The sequence below is a fragment of the Dama dama genome, chromosome 20 (genome assembly GCF_033118175.1).
Source record: "Dama dama isolate Ldn47 chromosome 20, ASM3311817v1, whole genome shotgun sequence".
NCBI classification, from domain to species: Eukaryota; Metazoa; Chordata; class Mammalia; order Artiodactyla; family Cervidae; genus Dama; species Dama dama.
This window is the reverse complement of record NC_083700.1, coordinates 57,791,994-57,807,860: the sequence shown is the minus strand read 5'-3', so window position 1 is coordinate 57,807,860 and position 15,867 is coordinate 57,791,994. Positions and strand designations below refer to the sequence as shown.

The following is a 15,867-nucleotide window of genomic DNA, read 5'->3' as shown; positions in this document are numbered from 1 at the left end:
GTGAGGCTGATGGGTGAAAACTCTCGACACTTGTGCCGTGAGTGAGCCCGGCTGACTGCCCAGCATTTGTGCTGCAGTTTCACTTTGTAGTTCTGTGCTTTACCTGCAAAGTCTGGTGTTTGTGAATTTGAAAACTAATAAACCTCCCAAATGTTTCCCTCAAGGAACTAGGGGTCTACTATGTACTTTGAAAAACTAGAAGATAAGAATATTGAAGAATATTCTAAAAACTTAGAGTTAAGAAGGGTGATTAGCCCTTCAGGGTATTCAAGTGGATTATGCAAAAATACAATTACTTTTGAAAGTTCTAATGAGCCAAAATAAATACAATGAATTAGAATATCATAATCCTGGATTCTACAGTTTTCTAAGCTAAATAATATTGAAAGAAATTTAAAATGTGCACATGTAAATTTTTAAATTAAAAAATAAAGAGCAAGTAGCAAAATGAAGAAAAACATTTGCCGCAAATATGGTAAATACAAATTTTCCAGTAAATAAGCTAAAGACATATACTGAAAAACATTTAGCAGATAAACAGGAAAATCATTCAGACTTTCTAATAATCAAATAAGTTAATCATAAAGCAAAAATAATGTATTATTTTGGACCTATTTAATTCTTATGTGAGCTTTCAAGTATTATCTTGTGTTAGAAAGGATGAAATGGTGAAATCAATAAACTCTAACATTACTGGTTCCAACATAAAAGTTTTAGAATACAATTAGCCAATGTAGTTCTTAAATCATTCACATTTTCAAAGTTTTTGACCATTAATACAAAATTTGGGAAATTTATACAAGAAATAATCCAGTTTGTGTCCTAAGATACACAGTCACATGCATATCTTGACAAATCATGTCAAAGTGTATCCATGAAAAAGATTGGAAAAGGATATAAGGTAGAACTATATTTGATTTTAAAAACTTCTATTTCCCAAACTTTCATAATATGATTTTTTTTTCCAATCATTAACGCATAAAGCGCCCGAGTAAGTGCAAGTCTGGAGTCTTGAGCTTCCTATAAGAGGGAAGCCTCATTGCTAAATCACTTCAGTCTTGTCCGACTCTATGCAACTCCATAGACGGCAGCCCACCAGGCTCCCCCATCCCTGGGATTCTCCAGGCAAGAACACTGGAGTGGGTTGCTATTTCCTTCTCCAATGCATGAAAGTGAAAAGTGAAAGTGAAGTCGCTCAGTCGTGTCCGACTCTTAGCAACCCAAGGGACTGCAGCCCACCAGGCTCCTCCGTCCATGGGATTTTCCAGGCAAGAGTACTGGAGTGGGGTGCCATTGCCTTCTCCGGGAAGCCTTATTAGAGGGAAAGGAAACATGAGTTCCTGATTGTTTTTCAATCACAGTGGAAGGTAACAGCTGTAACTGAAGCTGACTGGGCTCAGGCCACAGCAGAGTCAGCCAGGTTTCCAGGGTCCTCGCTCCTGTGATGCCAACAGGTCTTACCACTGCAGCACCTGTATTTCTTCTCCCACCCCTACTTTTACTCTTTATTTGCTGCTGGAACCCTCCACCTTTGCCGTTTTGCTCATCAGTTCTATTGGGTAGGTAGGGTATTGGGAAAAGTCATTTTTCCTGTTGACTTGAGAGTAGTGCTGTCATAGGTTGCCACAAAAAATCTTTCACCTCCTTTGAGAGGTGGCTGCTTGGAAACGTGGACCTTCGGGACTCTAAGGAGCCACTAACCCTCCTTGGACTCCTCTGTGTGCCAGCAGAGTTGTGCCACTAGATTACTGAAAGAATGTAGGTGCCCAGCATTCACTGCATGCTGTGTCTAATTTAACACCAAGCCTCTTATCTATTGATCTTACCTGCTTAACAATCTCATAAAAGCACCTATGTTTAGCTCCATAATTAACAGTGAAAAATAGAATGTGTTTCTGTTTTTCTATTACATTTTGCATTTCTAATGCATTTCTAATAATAATAGTAATGAGGTTATAGCACATCATCTATATATTAAAAACCAGAATGGTTTATGACTACATAGGTAAGTTTTAAAAGTGCAGTAACTGAAAAATCTTAGGATAGACATTTATGTTCATACTAATTAAAACTAATTTTAAAATGTAAAAATGTTTCTGTGAAAAAGGACTGCAAAAGATGTATGTCAGAATAATATTTGATTTCAAAACCTTCCAGTTTCCAAATTCTGTGTTTGTTTTATGTTCTTTTAAAAAATGTTAAAGAAGAAAAAATTTTAACGTAAAGAGCTTTGAGAAAAAAGTCATCACTGTTCTAGGTACACAGAACTTATTTCTAGCATTTTTAAAAATAGATTAACAGATTGGGAAATGTCTTTGAAAATCGAAGTGGAATATCCTGTCAACTTGTCACTTGTTCGGCAGACTGGTATGTCTTATTTTAATCATTACCTATTTGTTTTCAAACAATATATTTTTTATCTGATGCTTATAAGATTGTTGTGCTCTTCTGTTACTTAAATAATCTTTGTTGCAGCAATTAAGCCTAATTAACTAGAGTACAGAATTTTACATTGTTGCTGGTTTTAAAAAAATCTTCTTTTGGATATGGATATATTGTAAAAAGAAGAATGAACTAAATTTCATGGTTGGTAATATTGTATAAACATCCATAATTATCCTGGTTCTTCATAGTCCCATATTTGTAATTTTGCAATGTTTGTTTATATTCAATTTTATCTCACAATTATGAAGATGACAACATTTAATTGGGAAAGTTTCTTTTAGAAGGTGGAAGAGCCTTGCATCTTTTATTGTATATTTATTACAAGTGTTTTTATAAATAATTCAGTAACTATGTTGAAGAATGTTTATTTTTAAAACTTGTATCCCTCAATTTATAGAACTGAAAATTCATAGTGAAGTAGGACATATGAATGGGAATAGTATTATCTACATCCAGATACTAGCAAAACTTTACAATTCCAAATAGCTTTGACTCCCGTGGAAATCACGACACCTTCAGCTTTAGGTACTGATTGCAGCAGAAGCCGGAGAAGGCAATGGCAACCCACTCCAGTGCTCTTGCCTGGATAATCTCGTGGACGGAGGAGCCTGGTAGGCTGCAGTCCATGGGGTTGCTAAGGGTCAAACACGACTGAGTGACTTCACTTTCACTTTTCACTTTCATGCATTGGAGAAGGAAATGGCAACCCACTCCACTGTTCTTGTCTGGAGAATCCCAGGGACGGGGGAGCCTGGTGGGCTGCTGTCTATGGGATCGCATAGAGTCGGACACGACTGAAGTGACTTAGCAGCAGCAGCAGCAGCAGCTGTGGAATAGCAGATGAAGGCATAAATAACTTTAATGAATTAATCCTTTGGGCATGTATTGGGTAAGGTTCTGTGATTACAAGCAACAGAAATTGACTATAGTTACCTTAAGTGGACAAAATTAATTTATTGGAAGCTTATGCCAATACTGTAATACATGCTTTAGCAGGTTAACTCTTATTATATTGTCAATAACCCTGAAAAAATACTTACGGGTTGAGGAAATGAGGCTTTGAAGGCAAATACATCATCTATCTATAGCTCACTATGTATATAGTGAATAGCCAGAATGAATGGCCAGCCTCTTCCACCTGACGGGATCGGTCCAACCATTGTATCACTGTTCAAGATTCAGAGAAGAGATAAACCCAGAAATAAACCCGTACATCTGTGGTTAACTGATTTTCAACAAGGGTACCAAGGCAATTTAGTGGAGAAAAATAGTGTTCAACAATGGTGCTAGGACAAATAGGTATTCACCTGCAAAAGAATTACCTCACACTCTATACAAAATTAATTGAAAATGAAATAAAGAGCTAAATGTACGAGTTAAAACTGAAAATATGGACACACATAAATATAAGTGTTTATGGCCTTGGATTAGGTAATGATTTCCTAGATATTACACCAACAAAGGAAAAGCAAATCAGAATCACTTTTGATTAGATACCACTTCACACACATTAGGTAGCCAAAATAAAAAAGACCAAAAAATAGTAAGTGTTGTTGAGAATGTAGAGAAATTGGGATCTTCAAGACAAAAGAAATAATACATTTGGTGAAGATGTAGAGAAATTGGAATTCTCAAAAATGATTCAGTTGTTTTGGAAAACAATCTTAACAGTTCCTCAAAAGATTAAACATAGGTGCAACCATGTAACCCAGCAATTCAAGTCCTTAATATATATCCAGGAGAGATGAAAACCTACACCCACACAAAACTTATCAACAAATGTTCATAGCAGGATTATTCATAATAGCCAAAAGGGGAAGTAACCCAGGTTCATTTATTCATTCATCAGTCCATCAAATGATGAAGGGGTAAATAAAGTGTAGGATAGTCCATACAATGAAATATTATTTGACAATAAAAAGGAATGATGTACTGATATATACTACAACATGAATGACCTTCAAAAACATGCTAAGTGAAAGAAGTCAGTCACAAAAGACTACATATTGTATGATTCCATTTATATGAAATGTCCAAAATAGACAAATTTGTAGAGACAGTGAGTAGATTAGTGGTCGCTCAGGGCTGGTGGGAGGGACTGAAGGAAATGGGGAATGACTGGTAAACTGTACACAAATTCGGGGGAGAGCTGATATGAAATCTTCTAAAATTGATTTTGGTAATGGTTTGCACAATTCAATGAGTGTATTAAAAACCACTTAATTCTGTACTTTAAGTGAAAGAAAGTGAAGTGAAAGTATTAGTCACTCAGTCGTGTCCAATTCCTTGCGACCCCATGGACTATAGCCCACCTTGGATTCTCCAGCCAAGAATACTAGAGTGGGTTGCCATTCACTTCCCCAGGGGATCTTCCCCACCCAGGGATCAAACCCACATCTCTTGCATTATAGGCAGATTCTTTACCACTGAGCCATCAGGGACGCACTTTAAGTATACCCTAAGTGGGTGAATTTTGTGGCATATGAGTTGTATTTCAATAAAGTTGTTAAGTTTTTTCAAAAAAGATTGTATCACAAAAGACTGTCAGTTGCCAAATTCAATTGCCATGTATGATAATATTAGTCTCAATACTAGCAAAATCATTAAATAATCCTATAAACTTTATAATTCCCTAAAATATGAAATGCAAAATAGTCCCATTTCATTAAAATCTTAATTTTGGAGATATCAAATATACCATAATCACAATATTAATGTATAGCAGCGAGAATGGTAGTCTTGAGGTTATACCTTTTCCTTGTACTTAGTTAAAAAATAAGCTGTAAACTTTTTTTAAAGCACAATATGCTTTTGGGATATCAGACCACAGAAAGCCGTAACCCCTCAACCACAGACAGAGAAAAAGAAAGAAGAAAGTATTGAAATTCCTTTTGATATACCATCTACTTTTTTGCATCTAGATCTCAGCTGGAAACCTCTCTCAAAGGTAAGTAACATGGGATTTAGTCCATTTTATTTGCTTATATACACTATATAGTTTATATGCATAGATATACATATATTTATACATATATTTATATTTATACATATAACACACTTTAAAAGTAGAGCAGCTCAGATTAACACAGGACATTACAACTCATGTATTCATTCAACCAATAAATTCTTTCATTGAGAGGTATTATAATGTCTGTCTAGTCAAGACAGAAATCACAGATAAATATTTGTTCATGTATAAACAAGGAACAACTTACCAATGCTTTTAAACAATTACTCATTATTACATAGCAGTTGCTTAAAAATTAGTGAGCTCTTAGGTTAGCCCAGAAAAGCTTATTTTAGCCGTCTTATAGTCAAAATTCTACATGTTTTACCCATCAACAGTAGAATTGTATCACAACACCTATGACCAAATAAAACTGATGGTAGCTGAAAGAAGAATTATTTGTAGTTGTCTTCAATGGCAGAACTTGAAGAAAAGTAATTTTAATTTAAGAAAAGTCGGGCCGTGAATGAGATGTATGTGAGAAGTATGAAGAAACTTCTGGCATTGAAGGCTTTTTTTCTTTGAAATGTCTAATTCTATTTCCAAATTTAATATTTTTATTTTCCTTTGATTTCATGCATTTGTTCCCAGTGGAAGGGAAAGCACAGAGGGGTGAGAATATTCATGAAGTAACTAGGATTAGAAATTAGAGGATTAGAAATTTTCTGGGCAGAATTTATAGAGCTGTAGATAGTTTTAAAAGGCACAAGTAAACAAAATTCACCTGAGACTAGTTGTATAGCATGTGGACAAAATTTCTAATGGAGAAAAGTGGGGAGGGAGCCATGAGGGGAAAACGTTGTGTGTGACGGTTTCCCATTCTGGAGCAGACCCGGGCCATTGCCGGAACTCAAGGGCTTGTATGTCCCTGAAGGAACTTGACAGTTCCAGTGAGGTGCAAGGTCCCTGCACAACTGTTCAGAGCTTTCTTTAACTGAAAGATTTAGGGAACAGGGAAACAGGCTATTATTTTATATTAAAACCAACAATAAGATATTATGAAATAGAAGACAAAACAGTTTGAGAAATTTAACAACATATGAGACTTTGGGATTTGGAAATGAGCCCCCAGACAAGCTCCCCTCAGTAGCCTGGTCTTAGAAACTGTGGTTTGGGTGCTTTCTGTGGGGAAAAGCAACCAAACTCTGAGGAAGAGTGGAGAAGGGAGGAAGAGAGGGAAGTAGGGACATAGCCATGTGGGGACAGAGGGAAAGGCAAGAATAAATCAGCCATGGACAGTTTAAGGACAGTTTAAAAAAAAAAATATATATATATATATATATATATGTAAGAGGGAAAGGCAAGAATAAATCAGCCATGGACAGTTTAAGGACAGTTTAAAAAAAAAATATATATATATATATATAAGAGGGAAAGGCAAGAATAAATCAGCCACGGACAGTTTAAGGTAATAACCATTCCTATATGTTCTCTCAAAAGATAAGGCTGTCTAAAGGCGAAACAACTTTAGACCACTGCCCAACCAAGTTAAGCCTGAGTGAAGACAATCTCCTTTACAAAGCACAAGGTAACTGCCTTTGCTGAGTAAAAAGGCATTTAATAAGGTTCCAGAGTTAGTAGTTTATTATGTCTAAGGTGACTACTTGCTGGGATAGTCTAATTTGTAAAAAAAAAAAAAATACAGAAAAGCCAGCCCTTCAGTATGGAATTTTACAATGGCTGTGATAGTTACAGCAAGCACATTAAAACTGCCTGTATACACCAAAAGACTTGGCAGAGCTCAGTTCAGCTCAGTTTCGTAGTTATTGAGCACATTCATATATTTTTGAAAGTTCATTATACTAAAAAATTTAATGAAGATCACTTAATGAATATGTATGTGCTCAAAGAATAATTCTACAGAATGGAATGCATCTCAAGTCCAGCAAACTAAATTATGAAGTACTCAGAAACAAACCACCATTCTCAATCAGAATAGAAAAAATTAGTGTTTATACAGCACCATAATAAAACTGAGTAGAGAAAGAACAATTGATTTTTAAATATATCTCCACCTGTATACCCTTTTGGAAGTAATTGAAGGGTGTGCTTGTAAGCTGTCAAAACTTAAAGGTATGGATTAATATCCCACCTGGAGAGCAACGCATAATGAAAGTATACTGGAATCACTAGCATCTGAAGTATTTTCCAAACATTTGCCTTATCAAAAGGATTTACATTTATAAATTGTTCAATGTTAAGTAATAAGACACATAAGACAAACATATCAAATAACTAATATCAAGCCTGGGCCAAATTCACCTTGAAGGTGTATTTTTCATAGAAACAACCCAATACCTCATGCTGAAGAGAAAAAAATGGAATCACAGAATTTTTAGAGACATTTTCAAAGCAATATTAACACATTGCATGTGTTTTATGTATTCGGGCCTCCTTCATTCCAGAGGGTGAGTAAGGAGAGCTCCGTCCTCCAACTGCTCTTTGTATTCCATTATTGGTTTCCATGTATTGAATTCCAGCCATGGGTCAGGTACTGTGCTCATATTGCACATGCTTTTATTCATTTAACAGATATTTATGAAGTGTTTATTTTATGCTAGGCCCTGGGAGTGCAATGGTGAGTAAAATAGACACTAGTAATCAGAACAGTCCTACAAACTGGGAGTTATCATTATCAATGTAAAATTAAGGAAACCAAGATTGTAACTTGTAAAAAGTTATCGATGTCCTAGTCTTATTTTTTTAACCTAATGAAAAAAGATGATCATCAGGGTATTAGTGCTTTTATCCAGTTTATAGTAAGGGTACGATTATGGCCTTTAAAGTGGGGGCTTTTTTTTCTTTTTAACCACTTTATTGAGATATAGTCAACATACAATAAAATGCACATGTTAAAATGTTCAATCTGATATATTCTGACATATTAAAAACCCGTGAAACCATAATTGTAATCAAGATAACAAGCTTATCCATCACTTCCAAAAGTTAACTCCTGTAGGGACTCTTTGCAATCCCTTCCTCCAGGACCTCTCCCACCTCCACTCCCAAGCCACCACCAATCCGCTTTATGTCACTAAGAGTTTGCATTTTCTAGAGTTTTATGTAAATCACACAGTTACACTTTTTGGGTCTGTCTTCTTACAATCAGCTCATTATTTGGGGATTCATCCATGTTGTTGTGCATATCAGTAGTTTATTCCTTTTTATTCCAGAGTAGTATTTCGTTGCGTGGATATACCACAGATGTTTATTCATTCCACTGCTGATGGGCATTTGGCTTGTTTTCAGCTAGGACGTAAATAAAGCTTCTGTGACTGTTCATATACAAGTCTTTGTATGGACATATGCTTTCATTTGTCTTGGGTAAACATCTAGGAATGGACTGATTAGATCATATGGCAGATGTATGTTTAGCTTTTAAACAAACCACCAGTGTTTTCCAAAGTACTTGTACCCTTTTACATTTCCCCCTGGCAGTATATGAGAATTTCCTGTTCTCCTACATCCTCACAAACAGTTGGTGTGATTGGTCCTTTTAATTTAATCATTCTGAAATATGGTGTGTGTGTGTTCTTTGCCAACTCAGTTGTGTCCAACTCTTTGCAACCCCATGGTCTGTAGCCCGCTAGGCTCCTCTGCCCATGGAATTTTCCAGGCAAGAATACTAAAATATGTTATTGATATCTTAGTCTTTATCTTAAAGATGTTGACCATATTTTCATGTATTTATTTGCCACTGTATACCTTCTCTGGGGAAGTATCCAAACCTTTGGTCAGTTTTTCAGTTGTATTGTTTGATTTCCTATTATTGAGCCTTATGAGTTCCTAATATAATCTGCATACTAGTCCTTTATCAAATACATGATTTGCAAATATTTTCTCCCAACCTGTGATTTATACTCTAATAAATTGTTGTTATTCTCCTAACATTTCCTTTGAAAAGCAGAAGTTTTTAATTTTAATAAAGCTAATTTATGCTCCTTCTTGACCCAAAGCAGAGGTCTTTCTAAAGTGTACTTTTTAAAATGCATTATGAGATATGACTACTTACTTAAGAAAAAAAAAGATGAATTGTAACTTTAACATTCAAGTGAGTATAATTTCTATTGATCCTTCATTTCTTTACATTAGACTCTTAGCCCATCTCTTTCTGAAGGTTGCCTAAATATGTTATCATCTCAGGAGACAGAAACCTTTTTTTCCTTAGAGAACAGCATATTTCATTTTAGTGTAGGCACAGCTAACAATAGGGAATGGGCACATAAAGCTCAATGTGGTAACAGCATTATTTAGAAATACTGTCATCCTTTAACTCTTAAAGGATAATTTTCTCATTGTTATTATCTTCATATCTGTGTCTATTCAAAACATTTATTAAATTCCTATAAAGTGCCAGTGTCCGAGGATATATCTGTGCATAGACAAGTCCCTACTTTCAAGGAACTTACATTCTGGTGGGACATACACTAAAATAAATGACAAATACATATCTGCATCTGCTTAAGGAAGGGCCTATATAAAATAAAACTTGAATCATGTCCCAAATGCCATCAAACAGGAGCTTCATCAAATGAATGTTCTCTTTCCAGACAAAATCATTTTGTTGAGATTTTTTTGGTTGAGTCACTAAGTTGTGTCTGACTCATGATCCCATGAACTGCAGCCCACCAGGCTCTTCTAGCCATGGGATTTTCCAGGCAAGAATACTGGAGTGGGTTGCCATTTCCTTTTCCAGGGGATCTTCCTGACCCAGGGATCAGACCCAGGTCTCCTGTGTTGTAGGCAGACTCTTCACCGACTGAACCACCAGGGAAGCCCAAAGTCACTCAGTCATGTTTGACTCTCAAATACCATAGTTAGATCTCCAACTCCTGATAGCTGACCAGCGACAGGAGGCAGAACACGGCCATAGTAATGCCTTTTAGAGATAAGAGGCATGTGTTAGAAAGATCCAGGGGATCACCAAGTTAAGTCTTTCACTTGATGCCCTGGATCTTTCTAACATATACTTCTTATGGCCCTTGGGGATTTCTTAGAAAAAGGAATATTTGACTAAATCAGCTCAGAAAGGAGATATGGACATATGTTTTTAATTCTCATCTGAGACTGTAGTTGGCCATGTCCTCTTACCTGTATTAAGTTGATATGTCAACAGAACCATAAATCAGTAAAAGACTTAACTTTCACTTGGTGATCCCCTGGATCTTTCTAACATATGCCTCTTATTTCTAAAGGTATGACCATGTCCTGCCTCCTGTTGCTGGTCACCTTTCAGGAGTTGGAGATCTAACTATGGTATTTTGAGATCTTCCTTGCGCACACTGCCGTCTATCCTACTCTGGCCAGATTTGGACCTGTTGATTAGAACACACTCATAGGCTTCTCTATCACATTTTGCTTGTTATGATGGGTTCACTGACCAGGAATCACAGGTTCACGCTGCTCTATCATCATTTTCCTGAGAACTCCTTCAGTTTGTGTCTGGTACTCTGTTGCCATCTGGTGGCCACAGGCCTGCCATGTTAGAGCCATAAAAGTCAGTGCTCTTCTAAATAGTAACTTTTTGGTAAGGTTTTTTAATTTTTGCAATCAGTCTGAATCTCCTTTCTTAAAAAAGAATTCTTTCTATATTTCTTAAAACTTCTCTTGCTATTGTGAATGGGGATTCTTTTTTAAAATTATAATTTTGAATGTATATTAAGTATAAGACAATGCTGATTTCAAAGCAACTAACTTGCCTAAATCTTTTAGTTTATCTAGAGATTCTCTTGAATTTTCTTTGAAAGCAACTCTGTGAATCTTATTCACTTTGTCCTTTCTATCCATTTCTTTCATGGTAAATTTTTTCTAGTGTTCTTTTAACAAATAGTGATCTTCAGAGAGATATTTTCAGGAGCCAATTTTATGAGCCCAATTGTTGTTATCTCCTCTTATCAAGAAAAGCACTAAAGTCCTTCATGGTGATGACAATTCCTCCTGACACCAAAAGCTTCCCAGGACTAGTAGAAACCTTCTGGGAAAATATGTGCCTAATTGCATATATTTCCTTTTCACCAAAATCACATATATAGTCACCTTTCCCCCCTGCCTCTTTGGGAGTAATTTTTCAGAGCTTTTTGAGGTGCTGTGTTTATATTCTTATAAGCAATAGGATGTGGATTTTGGAGGCTGGGTTTAAATCCAAAAGCCACAATTTATTATTTGAACAGATCTCTCTGTGCCTCCCCCCCACCCCCATGTGTTTGAAAGGAGAGAGATGAAAATAAGGGGAGTAAATAATAGCAGTAACTACCTCCTAGAGTGCTATGAAGATAAAATGAGCTAATACATGTAAGCTGTAAGAACTGCCTATCACCAACTCATAGTCAGCATTAGCTACCATCTGTGAGACCTTGGGCAAGCTACTTAATCTCTTTGACCCTCAGTTTACTCACTCTTGAAGGAGGATTAACACTTCAACACCTTGGGAGTTATTGTGAGAATGGAATGATATGGTTTAGTGCACACAGCTTAGTGCCTGATATGTAGTCAGCACTCAGTAAATGTTAGCAACTATTAGCAACTGCTGATGGAAAATTCATGACCTGTGTGGATGATGTTGAATTCAATACGTATCCAAGTTATTCCGGGCAAGTCTGAATAAATGCAGCTGATGATAACATTTTCCTCAGGCCTCATCCTCTTTGACCATCACACCAAACACTATTGACTAAGCCCGTCTTCTTGGAGCTCCCAGCTTGGATTCTGAGATTTTCCTGATCCCTCTTTAGTTTCCCTCCTCTGATCTTTCTCCTGGCTCCATCTCACCTGACTGCCCTCACATCAGGAATTTACCTCAGGCTCTAACTTCAGCTGTGTGTTTCCCCTGTTGCACACTCCCCCTTTGATAACATAGTGTACTCCCCACCTGTGCTGAGAACCCTTAAATCTTGTCTCTCACTGTCTCTTTGTACTGAACCCACCCTACCGATGCAGCATCAGTGCATCTGGAATAGAGCTCATCACATGAGTCATCCCTGCCTCTCCCCTCAGGCCCCATGCCCAGTCTCTCACAGAGGATAACTAAATCTGTCCACAATGCCTTTTCCTTTTCACACATTTACCTTGCCTTTGCATTATCAGCAGTGACCCTTGGATGAGGCACTTGGTCCCCTTGTTAGGCAAGGGGAGCACTCCCTCAGGAAACATTTTTTTTTGAGGGTATTAAATCTTTTATTGATTACATATGATAATGGATGATACACAAGCTTCATTCCCATCTATAACTTTAACTGGTACCATAATTCAGTTTAGATATATTGCATAGGATTTGCCAACAATCATTAATAACCAAAAAAAAAAAAACCTCCATGACTTTGCATGGGTGACCCTTTAAATGGTGAACTCCAGGTCACAACACAGTAACTGTCGGTTCAACTACACCAAGGTTCTGAAGACAACAGCTTCTCCACCAAAGCAGGTTGTAAGTAAATTTCAAATGGAACCTGGCATCACCCTGAAGGAATTCTAACTTCACATGGTAGTTTACCAAAATGGCTTCAGAGTAGACTAACTTTACACAGCACATTTAAAAAAAAAAAAAAACGACATTTAATTCAGCATCATGATCAAACTATTACATTTAGCAAGCAACAGCGTGGGTGCAAAAACAAAATCTACATTAAAACCCTTTGTTAGAATGCTTTACACTTTCCACAGAACAGAAACTAAAATAACCTGCTATACAATTAGTCACAAGTACAGTCTTCGAGTTTTTTGCCCATACACATGAGTATTGTCTAAAGCATGTCTTCTTCGTAGCAGCTGGGCCCTGCCACCGCTGTGCTTGGCTGAGCTCACAAATCTCTTGCAACCTGGAGCTTCCCGTCACTTCTCCGGCTCTCGTCTCCTGCTGAGCTCTGTTTCGGGGCAGTAATTAAAACCTTCTGCCACTGCCATAGCGACTGCTGCTGCTGGAACCACCGGAGCCACCTTGGTTTCGTGGTTTGGCAAAGTATTGGCCTCCACCACCACAGGGGCCAGAACTTCTGCCTCCAAAGTTTCCTCCTTTCATGGGTCCAAACTTTGAAGATTGATTGTTGTAACTGCCAAAATCACTGTAGCTTCCACCACCTCCAAAATTGCTTCCATCATTACCAAATCCATTATAACCATCCCCATTGCCACCATATCCGCCACCACCACGGCTGCCACCAAAGCCACCTCGACCACTGCAGTTTCCTCCACGACCAAAGTTCTCACTCCCGCCCAACCCACCTCCACGACCGCCACCAAATATTCCAAAACCACTTCAACCTCTCTGGCTGGATGAAGCGCTCGCCATCTCTTGCTTAGACAGGGCTTTTCTCACTTCACAGTTGTGGCCATTCACTGTGTGGTATTTCTGAATGATAATCTTGTCTACGGAGTTATGGTCATCAAAGGTTACAAAAGCAACGCCTCTCTTTTTGCCACTGCCTTGGTCAGTCACGATTTCAATCACTTCAATTTTCCCATACTGTTCAAAATAATCTCTCAGGTGATGTTCTTCAGTGTCTTCTTTAATGCCACCAACAAAAACCTTTTTCACAGGTAAGTGGGCACCAGGTCTTTGAGAATGCTGTCTTAGGAAGGCCCTCTTTGGTTCCACAACTCTTCCATCCACCTTGTGTGGCCTTCCATTCACCTCCTCCACCGTGGCGTATGTGACAAACCCGAAGCCTCTGGAGCGCTTGGTGTTTGGATCCCTCATTACCACACAGTCTGTGAGCGTTCCCCATTGCTCAAAATGGCTCCTCAGACCCTCATCAGTTGTTTCGAAGCTCAATCCTCTGACGAAGAGCTTCCGCAGCTGTTTCAGCTCTTTTGGAGACTCTGATTTAGACACGATGGCAGTGGAGGGGGGAAAGACTTTAATGATGCTTTCTCGGCAGCATCCATGGGCAGAAAGGAGTAACCTAATGAACGTATCTCAGGAAACATTTTTAAAGCACATATTCCCAACGAACATGTATTTATTTACAATGTATTTATGTATGTTCTACTCTGGTAATATATTTATGTACATTATTTTAAAAAGAGAAAAACAGACATAAAAATGAGAGTGAAGAATTTGAAATAAATATTTTAATGATTTTATGTGTTAAATAGATATGAAATGCCTTTTTTGCTCTTGCTAAATGCATTGTGAATAATATCTTTTAGTAAGAACAATGTGGTTGAATGTGTCTAGTTATTTCTTGAAATGTTGATGACACTGTGTAATACAGCTAGTTAAAGATTCCACATTTGGCTTACTTTGGTACTGGTTTTTAATGTCTTGCCCAGTATGAAAAGGATTGCTCAAAGTGTGCAGATCCCAAACGAAGGAAGTGTTGGTTGACTATGCTTACTAAGTCATGATGATTATCTTTTACTTTTGTCTGAAATTATGGCAAAGTGTTTTTGAAATGCAAAATGTATTTTTAGTATTGTTGAAGTTTTCTTCTCCTATTTAGTTTTCATTTATACTTTTATTGGTTTTTCCATGGTTGATATAACCCAGAGGATATATTAAGGGTGTGTGTGATGAGTAAAGTATTGTGAGCTTACATTTCTTTATGATCTCTCCCAGAAATATAATATCACATAAAAAAAAAAAGTGATTTGGAAAAATGCTCAAGATATATCTTTAAGAGAATAGAAAAGAAGGATGAAAAGCTGGAAAACCCACTTAAAAAATAAACTGTCTACATATAATCACCAAAAAGTAGTAGAGGAAAATAGACCAATATTTTAATAATGATACCTCTGGGAAATGTGATAATGAATGATTTTTGCTCTTTTATTCATGCTTTTCTCTCTTTTTGAAAGCTTCAATTAACATTTATTAATTTAAGATATCAAAAAATAGCATTTATTAATTTTAGATTAATTAAAATTAATCAGATGCTTTTAAAAAAGATAAAAGTTAGAGATGAATTTCACCCCCTAGTTTAGCTGTGCTCTCATTGTTTGCATGGAGACCTATGGTATAGTATAATCACTGATGTTCATAAACAATAAACCTGAAATAATCACCCAGCACTAAATAACGTTCAACATGCTGTGTTTATGACAAACACAAATAACACATTAAATGGATTTAGTTTTTAGCAGTTAAAAAATTGACCCATAAAAAGCTAACCTTGAATTATTTTTAAAAATTGCTATATGAGGCCAACTGTATAAAAATGATGTGAATTGCTCATTAGAGATTGTCAAGGGTGTTAATTCAAGGGAAGTATCAATGATATCTCTTATTGAGAAAATTCAAGGGTGTTATATAACCTAGAGATGTATTTTGTGTCCGGTATACTGTCAATAATTCTGAGATGATATAGATATTGTAGAAGTGACTTTCAGACTGTGCCATGGAAACTTTTAGAGCCCCTGAAAAGTGGGCAGAGGAGTCTTCCCTTTCCCACACAGGAAACACTTCAACCAGAGCAGTGTAG

The 15,867-nt window shown here is 36.9% G+C and overlaps 1 protein-coding gene and 1 pseudogene across 1 annotated transcript in view; one reads left to right on the top strand and one right to left on the bottom strand.

Moving 5' to 3' along the window:
* Positions 1-15,867, top strand: part of DNAI3 (dynein axonemal intermediate chain 3) — an 83,240-nt gene that overhangs the window by 40,640 nt on the left and 26,733 nt on the right. The window contains exons 14-16 of the mRNA XM_061121499.1: positions 2,294-2,367; positions 5,245-5,392; positions 6,893-6,980. Coding sequence (XP_060977482.1) covers positions 2,294-2,367; positions 5,245-5,392; positions 6,893-6,980 — 310 coding nt within the window. The remainder of the gene's footprint in view (positions 1-2,293; positions 2,368-5,244; positions 5,393-6,892; positions 6,981-15,867) is intronic.
* Positions 13,073-14,432, bottom strand: LOC133041123 (heterogeneous nuclear ribonucleoprotein A1-like; annotated as a pseudogene).